Raw genomic sequence first — 17,506 nt, 5'->3', positions numbered from 1 at the left:
TTATTTATTACATTGATACCATGTCAGCGATCTTCATTGTATGGTCTTTGAATGTATTTATATATATATATATATGTATATATATATATATATATATGTATATGTATATGTTTAGCTTTTAATTTAACAAATGTATTGTTTGTTTAGGTGATTGAAGAAAATACGGTGCGGCAGTATGACTCTATTCAGAAGCTAATGAACGAAAAGAGTTTCTTCAAACAGGCCATGAGTCATTCTGATCGCTTGAAACTATTCCCGTTGCATCGTAGAAACTCAAGTAAGAGGAAGTCCAGACCCAAAATCACTGCCTTACAGGAAGAAACTGAAGAGGAAGTACAGGAAACAAGACTCTGATCGTGCATGAAACAACATTTGTTTCTAAAACTAATAGCAGAGACCCCTATTTTCTCTGTGTATGCGTTGTCAGTGGCTGCAGGTGCCTATGGAAATAGACTGTATTTAATACACAATATAGCCATGACAATACAGAGTTAAGCGGTCCATGTAACATCTGTTAAATAACGCATTGTTTTCTTCATAAAATATATAAACTGCCAACATTAATTACAGCATTGTGATAACACACTGTATCTTATGTAGTAGAAGACATTTAAGTAAATGATTAAGAGTTTCAGTGTCTCAGACAAAATGCCTTGTTCATTATTATTATTTATTATTGTGACCATTTGTCATATGCTGCATATAGTTTAACGCCTGGTCCAGTCATGTAGACCAGTGAAGTACTGCTCATGACGCCCACAAGTGACATGATCCTGTAATGAAGGGGTCGGATAGTGTGTATGCAATATAACATATCTACATAGTTAGTTGTTCTAATTTACATTTTCAGTGTCTCATGTAAGTATAACTTATATATATTTGAAAATACATTTTTCTACCAGAAATCTTTCTATACTAGCCACATATTCTTCTGCATTTTTCTATGAACATATACAGTCAGTATTTGTTTTATTTACGTATTTGCGGACTAAACTGCGAAACATTTCAATTTCCTCCAGTCCACATAGCTTTTAAAACAGAGATGCACATTTCCTGCTTACTGGAAAATAAATAGATTAGTATTTATTGTTTTAATAAAAATGAAAGCTCGATAAAAATAAATGAATAGAAGGAATTTAGTGCTGCATGTCCAAAAACTATAAGGTAAAGGTCCCCAATAAATAGGCTGTGAAGCCATCTCTCTCTTGCTCGGGAAGATGTTGGGTCCTTTCAAGCAAAGGAGAAGCCCACAGTGGAAAAGGGTCAGAGTTATAGAGTAAAGTTTGTTACACACAAAGCAATTCAGGCTTGAAATAATGTTTGCTGCAGTCATGTTTTCCAGACATTAGAAAGGCATTAGTTATTTTTCAATTATATGATCTATTTAATGAACTTGTATTGCTTGAAATCTAATAATATAAAACGAAGACATATATTCACTATAGAGTGAGCTCTAGCATGACCTAACTAACATTCAAATGAATGGGAGTTTAGACATGCTAAGGTTTAGCACTGTTTATTGAATATAGGCCTAAATATTACGTAAATGGTACGCTAAAACATATGTATGTATGTGTGGTCATATATACATATTTCTTTGACACAAATCTTTTTATACACTACAATTTTGTAGGTTTATTGACATTTTCTTTAGAATATAGTATTTATTTCAATATTTTTAAAAACATTTCTTAATATAATGCTGTATTTAAAGAAGTGATTGAATAATGCACTTTGCAGAACAAAATATATGTGTAAAACAGAATTGATTATATGTGAACTTTGTTATGATTTCTACTAAAAGATTTGTATAAATGAAATGGAATCTTACTTTTCGACTCAGATCTCTGCTTTAGCCTTATGTACTAGTTTTGTGTGCCTTAAAAATTGTCATAAAAATCATTTATATAATTATTATACATCTTTGCATATGATTTTATTGTGAGTGCCAGTGTAGCCAAAAACTGCCAATTTACCAAAATACACTTCAGGTGCAATTTAGTATAATAAGGTGTTGTATGAGTTCTTCAAAGTCATAGCACTGCCCCTCAAAAATGTACTTCTAGAATGTACCCTTGGTATTTATTGTAATCGCAGAGAATTAAACACGTTAAAAAATGAATACCTGTGTATAACAACTCGTTTTTTGTTGCTAAATAATCTAGTGTCTTGCTTTTTTCTATCATCTTTTGCAGCTGAGTGGAATAAACGTTTACAATCAAAATCTTTACATCTTTGCATACAAATATATCTATCCTCGTCTACATTTGCTAGAGGATTTCCAACATCCTAGTCCAATGTACACAGAACCAAACACATTTTGAGGGATTTGTTGTTGTTTTAAAAAGGAGTATTCTTACCAATTTGAAAGTATATACAATAATACTGTATGTATTTTATTATGCAGTACTGGTATGTACAGAAAATTAATCAACATTTTATACTTTTTAATGGTCTAGCTCAGTGGTTTCCAACCTTTTTTTGGTTAAGAAACCCTGTAATTATGTTGCCTAATTCTGTGGAACTCCAACCCTGTCTAATAGCGCGTCTGAGATCCGCTGCATTGTAAGGAACCCCACCTTCTCTAATAGAGCGTCTGAGGTCAGATGCATTGTAAGGAACCCCAACCCTCTCTAATAGCGCGTCTGAGATCAGATGCATTGTAAGGAACCCCAACCCTCTCTAATAGCACATCTGAGATAAGATGCATTGTAAGTGTAAGGGGGTCACCCCCGGTTCCCCTGATCTTCTTTTGCCCCCTGCCTTACCCCTGTGGCAGAGGGGGAAGGGGATGGCGACTTCTCCCGGTTGGCGCCGCCATCTGGGCTGGCGCCATCGGGGTCCTGATGCTCGCGCATGTACGAAGGGTTGCGCATGCGCAGATAGCCGCGGCATCCATGTTGTGGGTGGCGCGAGGTTCGCGCAATGCGCAGAGGTTAGCAAGGGTAGCGGTGGCCATTACAAGTGTGCAGGAGCTCTGGGAGGTTGTGCAGGCACAGTTAAGCGTAGCAGCGGCCATTACAGCTTAGCACATGCGCAGTAGAGATCGCGCACATGGTCCCCATAGGAAAGAGGTCCTGAGTGGACTACATCTCCCAGCAGCCTAAGGGGGAATGCCCTATGATCCCTGTCACCTGCAGCCAGCCAGCCACTGAGACTTGCAGATTCTCTGCAGCAGGGAATTGGATACAATGTTGTGTGCAGAGTCAGGAAGCAGACAGTGAAGCACATGAGTCAGTGAGACTTAGGCCTCGTCCATTGTTGCTGCTTGCTGGCGGAGGCGCGCTGAGGCGTGCTCCCACTCAGCACTGAGCCCCTACAGTCGCAATTAGAGCGGCTTTAGTAGGGGCTCGCCTACGCTTCCGCAAGCGCGAGGAAGCGTAGGTCTTACCAGAATTTTAGATTTCCCCGCTTGCCGGAGCGCAGGGCCGGTCACGTGAGCGATTCGCCCAATGAGGGCGAACCAGCTCTGTGACGTCACTGGCCCGCCCCCGGCTCGCCCCCTGATGGTGTGCAGGGAAAGCACACGTTTTCCCTAAGCCTCAGCGCGCCTCAGCACGCCAGCGGGAAGCTTGGCCTAGGCCTTAGGAGAATGAGGGGGAAAGAAGGGGGGCAGAGAGCTGCGAGCTTCTGCCCTAGGCCAGAAATCCCCATGCTAGAGTTGAGGCCCTGACTCCCCACTAGTGAGGGTGGGTGGTCACAGGGACAGGCCCTTAGGTAAGAACCCTGTGCCCCTTCAGCTGTGTGCTAGGCAGGGACCTAGTGAACAGACCCTGTGCAGTTCCTTAGTGTATGGAGAGGGAGAGACTCTGTGCAGTTCTTTATTACAGGGACCCAGTATAGTGTATGCTGCATGTTCTTGTATGCTGCGTTGCTGATCCAGAGACTGTCCTTACGGAGGGATGTCCGGCTGGACCCCATCCCACGCAGAGGTACAGATCAGCGCTGGACCAAGCGGTGCCTGTAGACCCTTTGCGAAGACACCCAGGTGTAGAGACACCTGGGCAGGTATTTACAACCTTCCACACGTGCACCAACTTTAACTTGCTCCTCACATGTGACAGGCCTGTTCACACATTTGGATGGGCTTGGACTCTTTGGACACGGGGTTGGGAAAGGGGTGTAAGGGTATAGCCCAGTTAGGGGCAAGGTTATAGTTGCCAGCTAGTGGCAGAGGGTGGTACATATATCTTGTTGTGTATTGCTGATGTACTGTCGCAGCCGAGCTGAGTCTAACACTCGCCCGTTCTCGGCCGCGGCAGGTACCCGGCGCGCGCTGCATTCTCCCGAGCACGCGCCGGAGCCTCGGAGGATCGGTCCTCCGATCGGGGCTTCCCCCTCCCCTCTCTGGGTCCGCCGGGTCCCCCGGAGCCCCCCACCGCCATCCCCCACATTACAGCAACCATGGGCTCCCTCGGGGAGCCCTGGGCACGCGCGCCATGCGCGCACGCTCCCAATGAAGCGTGACCGCGCATCGATGACGCGCGGCACGCCAAGGGAAAAAAACGACGAAACCGGAACACCACGCGGCTTGCAGCTCGAGCCGCTTTAGACTCAGCTGCGCCGCTACTGTATGTGTTAAGTTATATTCTGCATATAGTAAAGACCGTTGCTATTTTACATTCAGTGTATGTGTTCATTTGAATGTGTCCTGCGAGGAACAACTCCCGCTCTGCTGGGAGCCATCGCAGGTGGAGGCGCTGTACAATATAGTATTGTTCCAGAGGATACACCCAAGGCTCTCACTGGCGGAGGCTCAGGCCTCCTAACAGGTAAAGCCCCACACTGGGTAATACATATAAATCCCCTCACATGCACCCTATCTGCGATTGGGTGGGGGAATATGGGTTACAAAAGGAACCCCAACTCTCATTTAACGCGTCAGAGATAACATGCATCGTAAATTCTTCTGTATTTGGTACAATTTCCAATTACCTGAAATTTCACAGAACTCTTTCGAAAAGCCCTAGGAACCCTTGTTGAAAAACACAAGTAAACAAGTTAAGGTTCATCCTATCATATTACAAAACATCGTCGGCATGCTAAATATTTTTTTGTTTTATGCAGAACTAAGCATTTGTATTTGCTGAACCGCTTTTCCTGTTTTCTTAATAACAATCCTAATTGTGGATATTGATTAGTTAGACTATATCTAAATACATGGTATTTTTAGAATCAGAACAGCACAAAAACAAATGTGACTATATACCTGAATGGGTTTAATTGTTGTATGCAGTAAGTAAAACAATATTCTTTTATCTTGCCTTTCTTGTGTAATTCCTGACGTAAGGTTCTTCCATCTACGTTATTATGCTTGGCAACTCTGCATTTGCATCAGACACAACAATGAATGGTAAGATTAATACTTCCAGGGCAAAGGATAATGATGTTGAAGTTTGCTGTTTTGTAAAGAATAAAGTTATATCAAGCATGTTTATTTTTCTGGCTATTGTTATCTTTAAGTCCATTCTATTAATCTTTAGATCCCTGAATGAACATGTTTTAAGTTTAGAATATAAGATTTGTCATTGGGAAACTATTGCTGCAATACAAATATTTACTGTACCAAACGGCGTCAAGAGCCATGTGTGTTTTGAGAGCATACTGAATAAATTAATCACAATAACACATATCAGGGCTCTTCAACTTACGGCCCGTCGTCCGAACGCGACTCGTGATGGACCCTTTGATGCTTTGCTTCATCTCATTTCATAGTACAGTAGTTCCTTAAGCAGCTAAGTGCTGTTTTTGACACAAACTCACTTAAGGTAATGTAAACATACTGTATATGGCACAGATGCTCCAAACAGTTGCAAAATGTTGAAATATAGTAAGTTTAACGTCTTTAAATGTATTTAAAATGACATTGCAATAAGCTTGTGGCCCTTCTACTCCAAAATTATTTTTGATCAGGTCTCCTTGAAGAAATAGTTGAAGAGCCTGACATACAGTACTGTACTGAGCTGATCATTTACAGAAATTACCCACTTATAAAAACAGACAATGTCAGACAGTTTGGGCCTTTGCACCTGTTATAAAAAGAATATGAATCTCACGTTCCTGGCGAGCTCAGTGGGGACAGGTTTACTGGAGAGTTAAAGTATGCTTTACAATGGGATCGGGGATTTAAAAAACAAAACACAGTTTTGATGATGTTAATAAGACATTCTGTCTGCAACTGGAATATGTGGGAGCATTATTTATTTGCCATGATATTTTAGCAGAGTGAATTTGCTTTGCTTCCTTCTCTAACTCAGTAGCAAACAAAGGTCAACCTTTTATAGCACAGTCTTTATCTTGAAGACAGATTTATTTTTTTTAAACATGCGGTTTTCATTTCTATGCGGGGGACAGATCAGGGTACAGTATGAATAGACCATTTCTATCTTTAGAAAATATTTAGCACTTTCAATGACCATGGGGTCTGTATTCCGGAGTAGTGATGGGCGAAGTTCTTTTGCAGATTTGGATTCCCCTCGGATCTGCCGGTTCCTTTGGTACGCGGATTTCCACGAATCGGTAACAAAAATTTAAATCCACCACTTTTGTTTCTATCAGTGGCAATCCGCCCAACGAATCAATAATTCAATGAAAAAACATAATCCGCCTAATCCGTCACTGCGGAGGAGGAGGAGGAGCCGAGGGGTATAAATACAGGTGCAGCGTCAAGATGAAGCCATTTGTTGTAGGGTTTAACTGTGGGTCGGTTATCCTGTGTATTGCTGCTGTACTATTATAATTAAAAACTGATTTACTTAATAGTTGTTGCAGTATCCTGCTGTGATTGACTGGACTATCTGTGAAGGGGTTTCTGCATCTGGCCCTCATGCTACACATGTTACTGTCATTGTAGTATATTATCTTGAGATAATATATATAATATATAGATATATAGCAGCAGTTATTATTATTATTGATATTACTGGGAAAAATAATCTCAAGAATAATTATTAAACTTCCAGAACAGTTTGTAATATCAATGTTTAAACAATCAATGTGATAAACTAAACCGTTCCCAAATTGAGTTTCTATATCATTCTCTCTCTGCAGTGTGCCTTGTGTGCCACCTATTTCACAGCCGCAGCAGGACACTGGCTGCATTGCATAATAATATAGCTCTATGTATAACAAAAGTGAAGTAAAATACTTACATCAAAAACATGTTTAATAGTAGAAATACCAGTAATAGTCTTTTGAATAAATATTTGGAAAGTAGACGTAGCGGCGGGGGAAGGAGAGGTGGATGTATTTTTGGGGGTAGCATTTGTGGTGATGAATCTGATACAGTTAAATCAGTTTATGGTGCTGTTGGTACTGGTGATGATCCAGCTACAACTAGTATTCAAAGACATCATAACAGTCACAGCAAGTATAAGCGGAAGGACAATAATGACATTGTCAATGAATCACAACAATCTTACTGTAGAAGGACCACTTCCCCTGGCCTCCCTCTCCTGTGTCTAATAGACGACAATGAACTTCCAGTTAAGAAGAGATGTAAAGAGAAAACAGAAAGAGAAAGTTAGTTAGTCAGTCGGCTATGTCCCTGTCCATAGCTAAAATGGATACTGTATTGAAGTATAATTTTAAGAATGTGAATAAAACTATCATTTCTACTGAAAAACACCCCGGCTCACTACCACAACCACTGACACCAACACCAGCTTCTCATGTGCTTGTTACTGCTGCCAGTGCCAATTAACTCATTTTCAAAAGGTTTATCCTTGTCACAGTTCAAAATAGCAATTAGTACCAAACAAGTTCTGACATTGATGTTACTCGTGTCTGAAGAGCTGTTAAAACAGTCACATATTCAATCACAGGTACTTGATGACATTGAGGACTAGGGGGATGTACGTGATGATTCATCCATTTAAATATCACTTGTTATGAAGGTTTCTAATGATGATGAGGATGTTGCTTTTGCTGTTGAAGACTGTGATTTAAGTGACACTGCTGGTAGTGGTGCCCTGGGCAATGAGGATGAATTTGGTGTTTCAGATAAAAGTGATGATACTGTGATCATTCTTCACGTTTGTAAAAATACAGATTCAATGACAAGTAAAGCGATCAATACAAGCGGTAATAATAAATAATAATAACAACAACAACCCTGTGTATTCATGATTTAATAAATATAAGCCATCATCTTCAACATCACGTACATTGATGCTTGCTTCCTCCTCATCAGCAATATCACCACGCACTGTTATACATAGACGTCATCATCACCCCAAACGACAATTGACCAATCGTGGTTCTGGTTTTTTTGTGGTGACGATGATGATGATGTGGAGACCCCAGGGCCAACACCACTTTCACTAACACATAGACGATGACAATTACATTCACAAGTTCATCCAGAAACACCAGTTACGTCTCCCTTGGCCCATACTTCAAATACAACCAGAGCCATTTTGTGGCGTCATTTTAAACTCTCAAAGGATTGGGTTACAGCTACATGTTGCTTATGTAGAACGGTTGGGAAAAGGAGAAAGCTGAGTACTCAACTTGGCACCTCTTCTTTAAGAGCTCACATGACCTGCCACAACCACACAAGGTGACAGATAACCTTTGATAGCCAGCATCAGACAACACAGTGTAATGTCACAAGTGGAAATGTACAGCGGCTGCCCCTTTTATTCTCCAACATCTCCGAATTGTTTCGGAGATTTTTTCCGAATGCCATGCACTTCACCACGTTCATGCCGCATTCTGACCGCATTCATACCGCATTCATGTTGCATTCGCACCCGCTGTTGATGTGTTTATTGATAATGGTTCGGATTTAATTGGTTGCAATTCTTCACGTATCCGCCAGATGGCAGATATTCATGAATTGTAATGCGCATGCGCTTCAGCAATGTGTCGACTTGCAGGTGTTTAAAAGAATACCACAGTGGTCCATTGTAAATTGGCTTTGGGACTGAAGAAGTTACAATAATGTATCAACTTAGGCATTTTCATATTAAAAAATTCAAGCAGTGTCTGGTCTTGTTTTATTGTCCTGAGAGTCCCGACATGAGTGCACAACTGCAGTCCGTGTTCCAAAAACCCAACAGAACGTACGCTTATTTAATATGGGCCGCGATTAATGCAACAGATGATAAGATGGCCACAGTTGGTCAAATTTATTAGTATTTTATCGAAAACTATGACTTTTACAAATTTTCGCCAGATACTCATGTGTGGAAGCGTGCAATAAAGAAAAAGTTATGTATCGATCCATGTTTTTTTCGTATTGATCCCGATGTTATTGGAGGGTATTGGTGTGTATCACCAGGTTTTTCCCGTATCTATGATCATGGAGACTTCAAAAGGCAAAAGGTCATGTTAAAACCAACTAAGAAACGTCAGTCGCAGGCAAGCAATGCGCCAGCACCAGCACCAGCACCGGCTTACAATAACGGTCCGACCATCAGTGAAAACCTGGTGACCGACAACCCTTGCTGTCTGTCCCTGCCCGGATACCTGCAGCCTGAGCCGGATTTCGCATACAGATTCCAGCAAGCTTGCAAGTACCTAAGCGATTTCCAGCCTCATCGGCTGACTACAGGTGTATTAGTCCCGCTGTCACCCGTCAACTACGTGTATAATCAAGAATACGGGACTGGCAGTGGCTCGGCGCCAGCTGATTGGCAAAGTCTATGGTGAGTAATGTTGCCGTATTTTATTCTGTTTTTGAAATATCAATATCAATGCGCAGTCAAGCGATTCTCCTGTAAGCAATATCATTGGCTGAGCAGCTTCTACAGTAGATACTGCACAATTGGTGGAAAGCTAGGCGCATGCACATTGGAACCTTCTTGAAACGCTTATGCGTGTCATCACATCGACAGTAGGCGCATGCGCATGTGAACAGGAGACGCCCCCAGAGAAAATTATTGGTGGGACTAACTGTGGGAACTTCTTTAGGGGACTGACTGACCATTACAGTAAAACTTTGACTTTTGTTTTTCCTCAGAAAAGAAAACTTTGTCATCTCATGCGGAAAACGGCAAATGGAGGGATTTCTATGGATAATATCGCTTTGTGTTACAATGCCTGCACATTGCTGAATCTGATTAAAAAAAAACACGTACCGGAGTCTACAGTTTAGTGGCCGTTGTTATTGATTAGGATAGAATACTGTAACTGAGAGCTTCATAAAAAACCTGAAACAGTATGCTGTTGTTTTCAGACCGTATACAATACTTTTTTTTATATATACTGTATAATAAACCCGAAAAATAAAAAGTATGCATTTATTCTACATGTATTCCAGTACATATGTGTATTCTAAACCCGTACAACATGTATTGTTTTAATACTCTTGTGATGTACAGTACTGAGCATGCCTACAGTATACAATACAGTACTGTACAGTATGCCTGGACAGTACTGTACAGTATGTTCTAGAAACACTGTATTTTGTTACGGTATAAAAGGAGACAATGGAACAATTTAAAAGAAATCAACATTTTCTTTTATTGGTGGAGTAAGTACAAAAACATTTATTTACAAATACAATTTTAAAACATTTTAAGTGTACAGCAATTCAAAACATTAACAGGTGTATGGTTTACTGCTAGTGAAAACATTTATGTACAGAAAGTCAAAACATTTATAGTAGGATGGTGTACAGAACAGTCAGTCAGGCCTTTTTTTTTTTTGGTCACTCACACACTCTTGAACTTCGCAAGCAAGCAGTGGTGAAGTTACAGACGCATGCGCAGTAATCATCAGCTATGTACTGTAGCTCCCATCCCAAAGAGGATTACACGCAGGCGCAGAGAGGTGATGCTCGGCTAGGGACGGACGATTAAAAACACAATGACAAGCTTTAGAAACTGAATGGTTCTGGAGAGGTGTCTGTCGATAAGAGGTTCAAATCCTTGAGCAAGCCTTGTGTGTGTGCGTGGGGGAGGGGGGTTCAGGGTACAGCTGCATGAAGGATTAGCTGTACTGTAGTTCAAAGAAATGACTTCTTTTCAAAAGGCAGGTTATCATAATAATTTGATCCCTACACCCCCAAAAACATAAAAAGCACACAAATCAACGATGTGCAGTCAAACGCACAGTGTCGCAGTCAAAAGCTACAGCACAGATTGAATATCTTAATATCAAGATGGTTTAGGCAGGCTTGTGGAGAAAATAAAAAATTAGGAGAATTTTTTTTTTTTTTGGCCACTCACTCACTCTTGAACTTCGCAAGCAAGCAGTGGTGAAGTTACAGACGCATGCGCAGTAATCATCAGTTATCAAGCAGGAACGTGATTGAAACTAGAAAGACACACATTCAAAGGAATGGTGTGGGTGAGGTGTACTTCCTGTATGTGTGCGGGGGCGAGCGATGGGAGAGCGCTGTATATGCCGAAATGTGATACTGTTACAGTACACGCCTATGCGTTTCAACAATTTTCAAATGAGACATACAGCACTGCACATGCATGTATAAATATGCAAATTTACAATTACTGGGCGCGCACACGCAGACTGTGTACTGACGTAGGTTAAACTGCTAAAGTATTAGACTTTGAAGACAACAGCTCACGAACGCCCCCTGAGTTTTTAGATGGTATTGCAGTATTGCAGACAGCGCTAATAAAATGCTAATATTACGAGCGCTAAAATACCGCAATATACTCCGGGGAAAAAAAAACATACTGCATCTGCCCGCGGTTATCAGAGTTGCGCCGCTACGGCTGCACTAGGGTAAAGGCGGCCTTAGCTGTAGACAATAGGTTACCAGAGTCAGTAGACTTAACACACTCACCCCCAACACAATCACTATTGTCTCATGGTGGTAATGCATTCTATCATATCGATTAAGATGATTTTGGTGTAGCAGGGATGAGGATAATCAATAGCAGTGATGATGATGATGATAATCATGGCATGAGTGCTAAATGTGCTCTCCTGTGCAGTATCAGTTTTTCAAAGCAGATATAATAATATGAGTGTTAATGCCCCTAGTACTAGTACAAGCAGACTGATATGCAACAATGCAACAGCAGCTGCCCACAGTTCTGGAAGCATTTGATAAGGGAACATTTTTCCACTGCACCCATGAGAGAGCTCTGGTGCTGAAAGGAATTTAGCTCAATGCTTGCTATAGACTTGTGGCCGTTCAAATGTGTTCAATCTTAGTGCTTCAGAGAGCTTATTCAAAGTTGTGAGCCATGCTGGACCATCCCAAGCAGATACTATTTCTCTAACAAGGGGCTTCCCAAATGGTACAGCAAAGTTGTTGCATTGGTGGTTGATGCCCTAACCCAGTCAGAGGGAAGTAGGGTACACCTTACTACTGACATGTGGAGTGGTGGTCATGGAGGCGATGCTTACCTGAATGTTACTGCCCATTGGGTGTGTTTTACTATTGTCAAACCACAAAAGATCGTGCCCTGCCTAAGCTGCAGGAGCAAAACAAGCAGAAGAAGCAGCAGACACCTGTAACAGTACTATTGCTATGGACATGGTGAAGGCGGTAATGGGTGATACAGTACTAAATTCCTGCCTCCTGAATCTGATACTCTTGAATACCAAAACATAATCTGCTCATGCAAAGGTGGCAGTGGACTGGCTTAGTTTTCCTCCTGCAAGTGTGTTGTCAGAGAGAGTGTTTAGTACAGCGTGTGCTATACTAACCGACAGACAAAACTGTCCCATGGCAGCTTTGTAAGGCTCACTTTTATCAAGATGAATAAACATTTTATTCCTCCCAAATATACAGTCCCCTGCACCCAACATTCAAGAGGTAATGCAGGGAGCAGCGGGCTATTAGTTTATTATTATTATTATTATTATTATTATTATTATTATTATTATACAAACCCTTCTACCAGCACTATAGCTGCACTTTAAATATACCATGCAACAGTAGCAGTCTACATGGCTGTGTGTGTGGACCACTACCACCAGTGTGGCAGAGATGATTAGCACAACTACTACTAGCAGAGGTGGCTCAGAACAGTGAGTAGCATTGGCAGGTTGGCATCAGCACAGCACCTGGCTTATCTAGTTTTGAATTGTTGATCTCCTGTCACTGCCACCAGCGCCATGATATCATCCATCATCATTATGTTATTAACAAAAACAAAACTTTAAAAAATGGCTACTTATTTTTTTAAAGATTATTTGGACCATCTAGTGGGGAATGGGTACAGTACAGTAGCACCCAGTCTCCTCTGCTATGCATGCAGTGTTACACCTGTCCCTGACAGTATTATTAATTCGCACCTGGCAGATACCCACCAATAAAATAATATCCATGTTGTACAGTATGTAAAAAATATAGTCTGCATCTGCAGCAGTAACACGTTCCAAAGACATGAAAATGTATGTATGCATTGTTTAGAAATAATAAGGCCCATACAGCTCCTGATGTGTAATTTAAAAAGAATTACATAATGAGGTACAGTAGAGTGGTTGCTAACTCCCTGTCTACTGTGCCTCCCAGTCCCAGGGCACTAGAGTTTGGGTATGTGGAGTGGGATAATGGTGTAACAGTGAAACTAGGCAACATACAGTATGATTGACACATTCCTTGTCTAGCAAATTTCCTCTATTAATTAACAGTCACTAGTTTGCTACTGTAGCTCAGTGTAGGAATGTGCATAGCATTTATTTGATTGTTGACAGAAAAAAAATGTTCAATGTTAAATGTTTTATTACAAAAATAAATATTTTATTATAATAAATAATAGAAAAACATAAACAACAAAGGAGTTATCCCTACAAAACCACAGAAATGCTACAATACAATTATATAATATCGTGGATGGTAACAGAGTCCAAAACCAGTCGCAGCCTCTCAGCAGTTTGTTTAAAATAATGTCTCGTCATCATTCTGGTGATGATGAAAAGAAGCTTCAGTGTTAAACTGATCATCATTTAAGGCACAACTTCTATTCACAAGTTTAACTATCTCACTGTATAAAAAGTATTAGTAGCACTAGCAGAAAATATCAAGTAGTGAGATAACAAAGTGAAGTGAAGCAGCTACTACTGCAGTCAATGATGATGTGATGAGATGAGTATCGCTTTGAATGATGAGCTGAGTAATGTGATGATCAAAAGAGCACAAAAAGAAGTGACCGAGGTCACAGCAGTCCCTTTAATATGCACTCAAGGTCAAAATTCAATATGAACAGTATCAAAGGATATAATATCCACAGGGATGACTGAAAGGTCTAGCTCAACCAAATACCTATAATACGATATGGAGGCAAGACATATATACAGCTAAAAGCAAAAATAATACATTTTTAATATTAATCAGGAACAACGACGAAACGAATGTTATCAAAATATACATAAGTGAAAATAAAATTGGAATAAGACATGTCCCCAGGTAGGGAATGGATAATTGGAGAAAATAGTAGCAGGGTAAATGACAAATGCTATAACGTCATACTGGTATGTGAATACACACACACCACTACAGTAAAGGTACAGTATGTATGTATCACATTCACACCCCTTGGATACCACTACTAAGTGCCAACATTCGTCCAAAGTAGAGCCTGGAGCATTAATGGTTGTGTGCTAGAGCAAACAGGGATACAGTGTGTATAGTGTACATCATAACAGTATTTATCAGTATAGTATAGTACATAGTATATTATATCCCATCGTAAGCTCGCCAGTGTGTGACTGGAAACACTTGCGAAAAACTAATGCACATGCTGCAGCATGACTATAGAAAGGATAGAATCAGCCCAGATACAACCGTATGCCGTACGACAGCCAGGACACTACCAGCCTCCAAACACCATCCCGCTCGTGGACGCCACCCCGTGACGTCACCACGCCTCGACGCACGTTTTGCATGATGTATCATTCTTCAGTGAGGAGTCACACGCAAATGCCGTCCATGGGTATAAGTGTCGTGAAAGAGATGTAAACATTGGAAACTACGAGCAGCCACAGGAATAACGGGACTATGTCGCAATAAAAATTTATATTTATATTGTGAAGAATATAGAAAATTCAGAACCTTTACATCACTATTATGTATTTCATTAACATATCTGGTGACTGGGGTGTCGCGATTATTGTGAATGGATCCTAAATGTTCCAGGACCCGTACCTTTAATTGTCTGTGCTTTTCACCCACATACTGTTTCTTACATTGGCAGTTTTTAGACAATTGATAAAGGTCTTCATAGGAAAGCTTACAGAGTCCTGGGAATCAGAGAAGTTTTTATCCGTTGACATTGAGGCACATGCCTTGCACCGACCACAAGGGAAGAATCCCTTCGGTTTAAGTTCCAGCCACGTCCTATTTGGACTATCTCTATGGTGGCTATGAACAAGTCTATCTTTAAGATTTCTAGATCATCTACTCGCCATTTTTGATGAGGATCTCAGGACCTGTGCCAAGTCAGTGTCTTGACCAGAATGTTCCAGTGTCTCTGTAAAATTTGACGGATGGAACCCCACTGATAGTTATAGGTACTAATGAATCACTTCTTTTTGTGCTCTTTATATTGTGTATTTCCCTATGCAACAGACCATTAGTGTTCTACTACATTGTATTTGGGTTTGAGTGGTATTTTGACTCCCAGTGATAGCATTAATGGGATGATCATCATGGCGTTGTTGCGGTGGTTACTGTTGCAGTCCTGTGTCTGGGAAGAGTATCCTTGTCCTCTTGTCTTGTGAATGGACTGCACATGGTCTCCACCAGTCCTATGGCCACCCCAAAAAAGGACAACAGCACGATGCCCAGCACTAGATTTTTACCATCTCCTGTTTGGTTTTATGGCTGAGCATTTCTTTGGTGAAAGGGATCAGTTTATGAATGGTCTCCATGGTGTAGGGTTGAAGTGTCGAACCTGCAAAGTAAGAAGAAGAAAAGTCATCATTATATTCAACCTATGTGCATGTATTTAGTTAATTACACTGCTAGAAGTACTACCCCAATGTAAATGATAATGACCATGATACTTTTCTATTTCGTCACAAAAGCACTGTAAATAATGTGTCCATATAAAGCAATACTATTACAGTACCATCGTTGTTTCATGAGTGTCTGTAATAAACCTGAAAGTCCTCAGTTCAATCTTGAGCAATATACCAGCAGAAGTCTTACATTCAGTCCAGCATTGAACATCTATAAGCGTAACCGTGGATGTAACAGCTTGAAGTAATATGAGATGTGACTGAACCCTAATCAGGGAGAAGGGAGGCAGTCGTGGACGTCCTGCATAAGTGGAACTACCAGCACCGTCTGAGCCAACCCGGGGGTATGCACATTCATATGTTGTAAATCAACTGGCTTATAATACAGCACAATAGTGTTGAATAAGTCTGATAGAACAACTCAGGGTGTGCTGTGGTGACTTCTGCAAGACATGCTCCCAGACAAAAGACGTGTAGCAAAGGAAGAATCCAGAAAGGAAAAGCCGGTGCACTGCTGAAAAAAGCAACGCTGGATGTGATGACCAAACAAAATATTTAATATATAAAATACATACAAGTGGGGTACTGACAAATCCTTTCATGCGTTTTGCACGGCGTTGGTGCTTTATCAAATAGTGATTTGTTATTTTATTCATTTATTTATAAAATGTTTTACAAGGAAGTAATACATTGAGAGTTACCTCTCGTTTTCACGTATGTCCTGGGCATAGAGTTAAGATGACAAACATTACATGGTTACAAATACACAGGGTATACATTATATACAAGACATTGCATGCACAGTTAGAGATAATATATATTATAGACGTATGTAACAGTTACAGACCAGATTAAAATGTTAAAATGTGAGACAGCTTTAGTTTTGAAAGAACCTAGGCCGAGACTATAGAAGGAAAGGCCGTGCTGAGGCGTGCGGACGCTCAGCGCTGAGCCCCTGCATCCTCAATGAGGATGCCTTGAGAGGGGGCTCACGCGAGCGTCCGCAGGCGTGCGGAGGCTTTGGAGTTTTCAGCCGAGCGCCAAGCTGTTTTTCAGCGCGCTGTCGGCTGAAAACATCCAATCAGCCTGAAGTAGAGTCAACGTCACGGCGCCGTGACGTCGGTGCCGTGACGTTGACGTCAGTGCATCGCGGGCGATTGGCCCAGCGACGTCACTGCCCCGCCTCCAACCACCTCCCCCCGGCTCCCTTTGCGCACGCTGACTTAAGCAGGCAAGCCTCAGCGTTAGCGCGCCTCCGCTCTCCTCACCCCTCTATGGCCCGGGCCTTAGACTGGTGGTAGCTGTGAGAGTCCAGATAGATTGTTCCAGTTTTGTGGTGCATGGTAAAAGAAGGAGGAGCAGCTGGATACTTTGTTGAACCTTAAGACCATGAACAGTCTTTTGGAGTCAGATCTCAGATGATATGTGCTGCATCTGGTAAGGGTGAGGAGCTTGTTCAGATTGATGGGTAGCTTGCCCAGAAAGTATTTGAAGGCAAGACAGGAAAGATGAACTTTGCGCCTAGTCTCAAGTGATGACCAATCTAGTTCTTTGACCATTTTGCAGTGATTTGTGCTGTAGTTGCAATGGAGAACAAAACGGTATATTGAATTCTAGAGGG

General features: G+C 41.3%; 1 protein-coding gene across 1 annotated transcript in view; it reads left to right on the top strand.

The window, feature by feature from the left end:
• CFTR (CF transmembrane conductance regulator) overlaps positions 1–2,107 on the top strand; it is a 203,266-nt gene extending 201,159 nt beyond the window's left edge. Inside the window, exon 27 of the mRNA XM_075599966.1 lies at positions 148–2,107. Within this exon, the coding sequence (XP_075456081.1) occupies positions 148–354 (207 nt within the window). The 3' untranslated portion in view covers positions 355–2,107. The remainder of the gene's footprint in view (positions 1–147) is intronic.
• The last annotated feature ends 15,399 nt before the right edge of the window (positions 2,108–17,506 follow it).

Source organism: Ascaphus truei, chromosome 5 (assembly GCF_040206685.1).
Source record: "Ascaphus truei isolate aAscTru1 chromosome 5, aAscTru1.hap1, whole genome shotgun sequence".
In the NCBI taxonomy this organism is placed as follows: Eukaryota; Metazoa; Chordata; class Amphibia; order Anura; family Ascaphidae; genus Ascaphus; species Ascaphus truei.
Note: the sequence above shows the minus strand (reverse complement) of the source record. Positions and strands in the feature narration are given on the sequence as shown.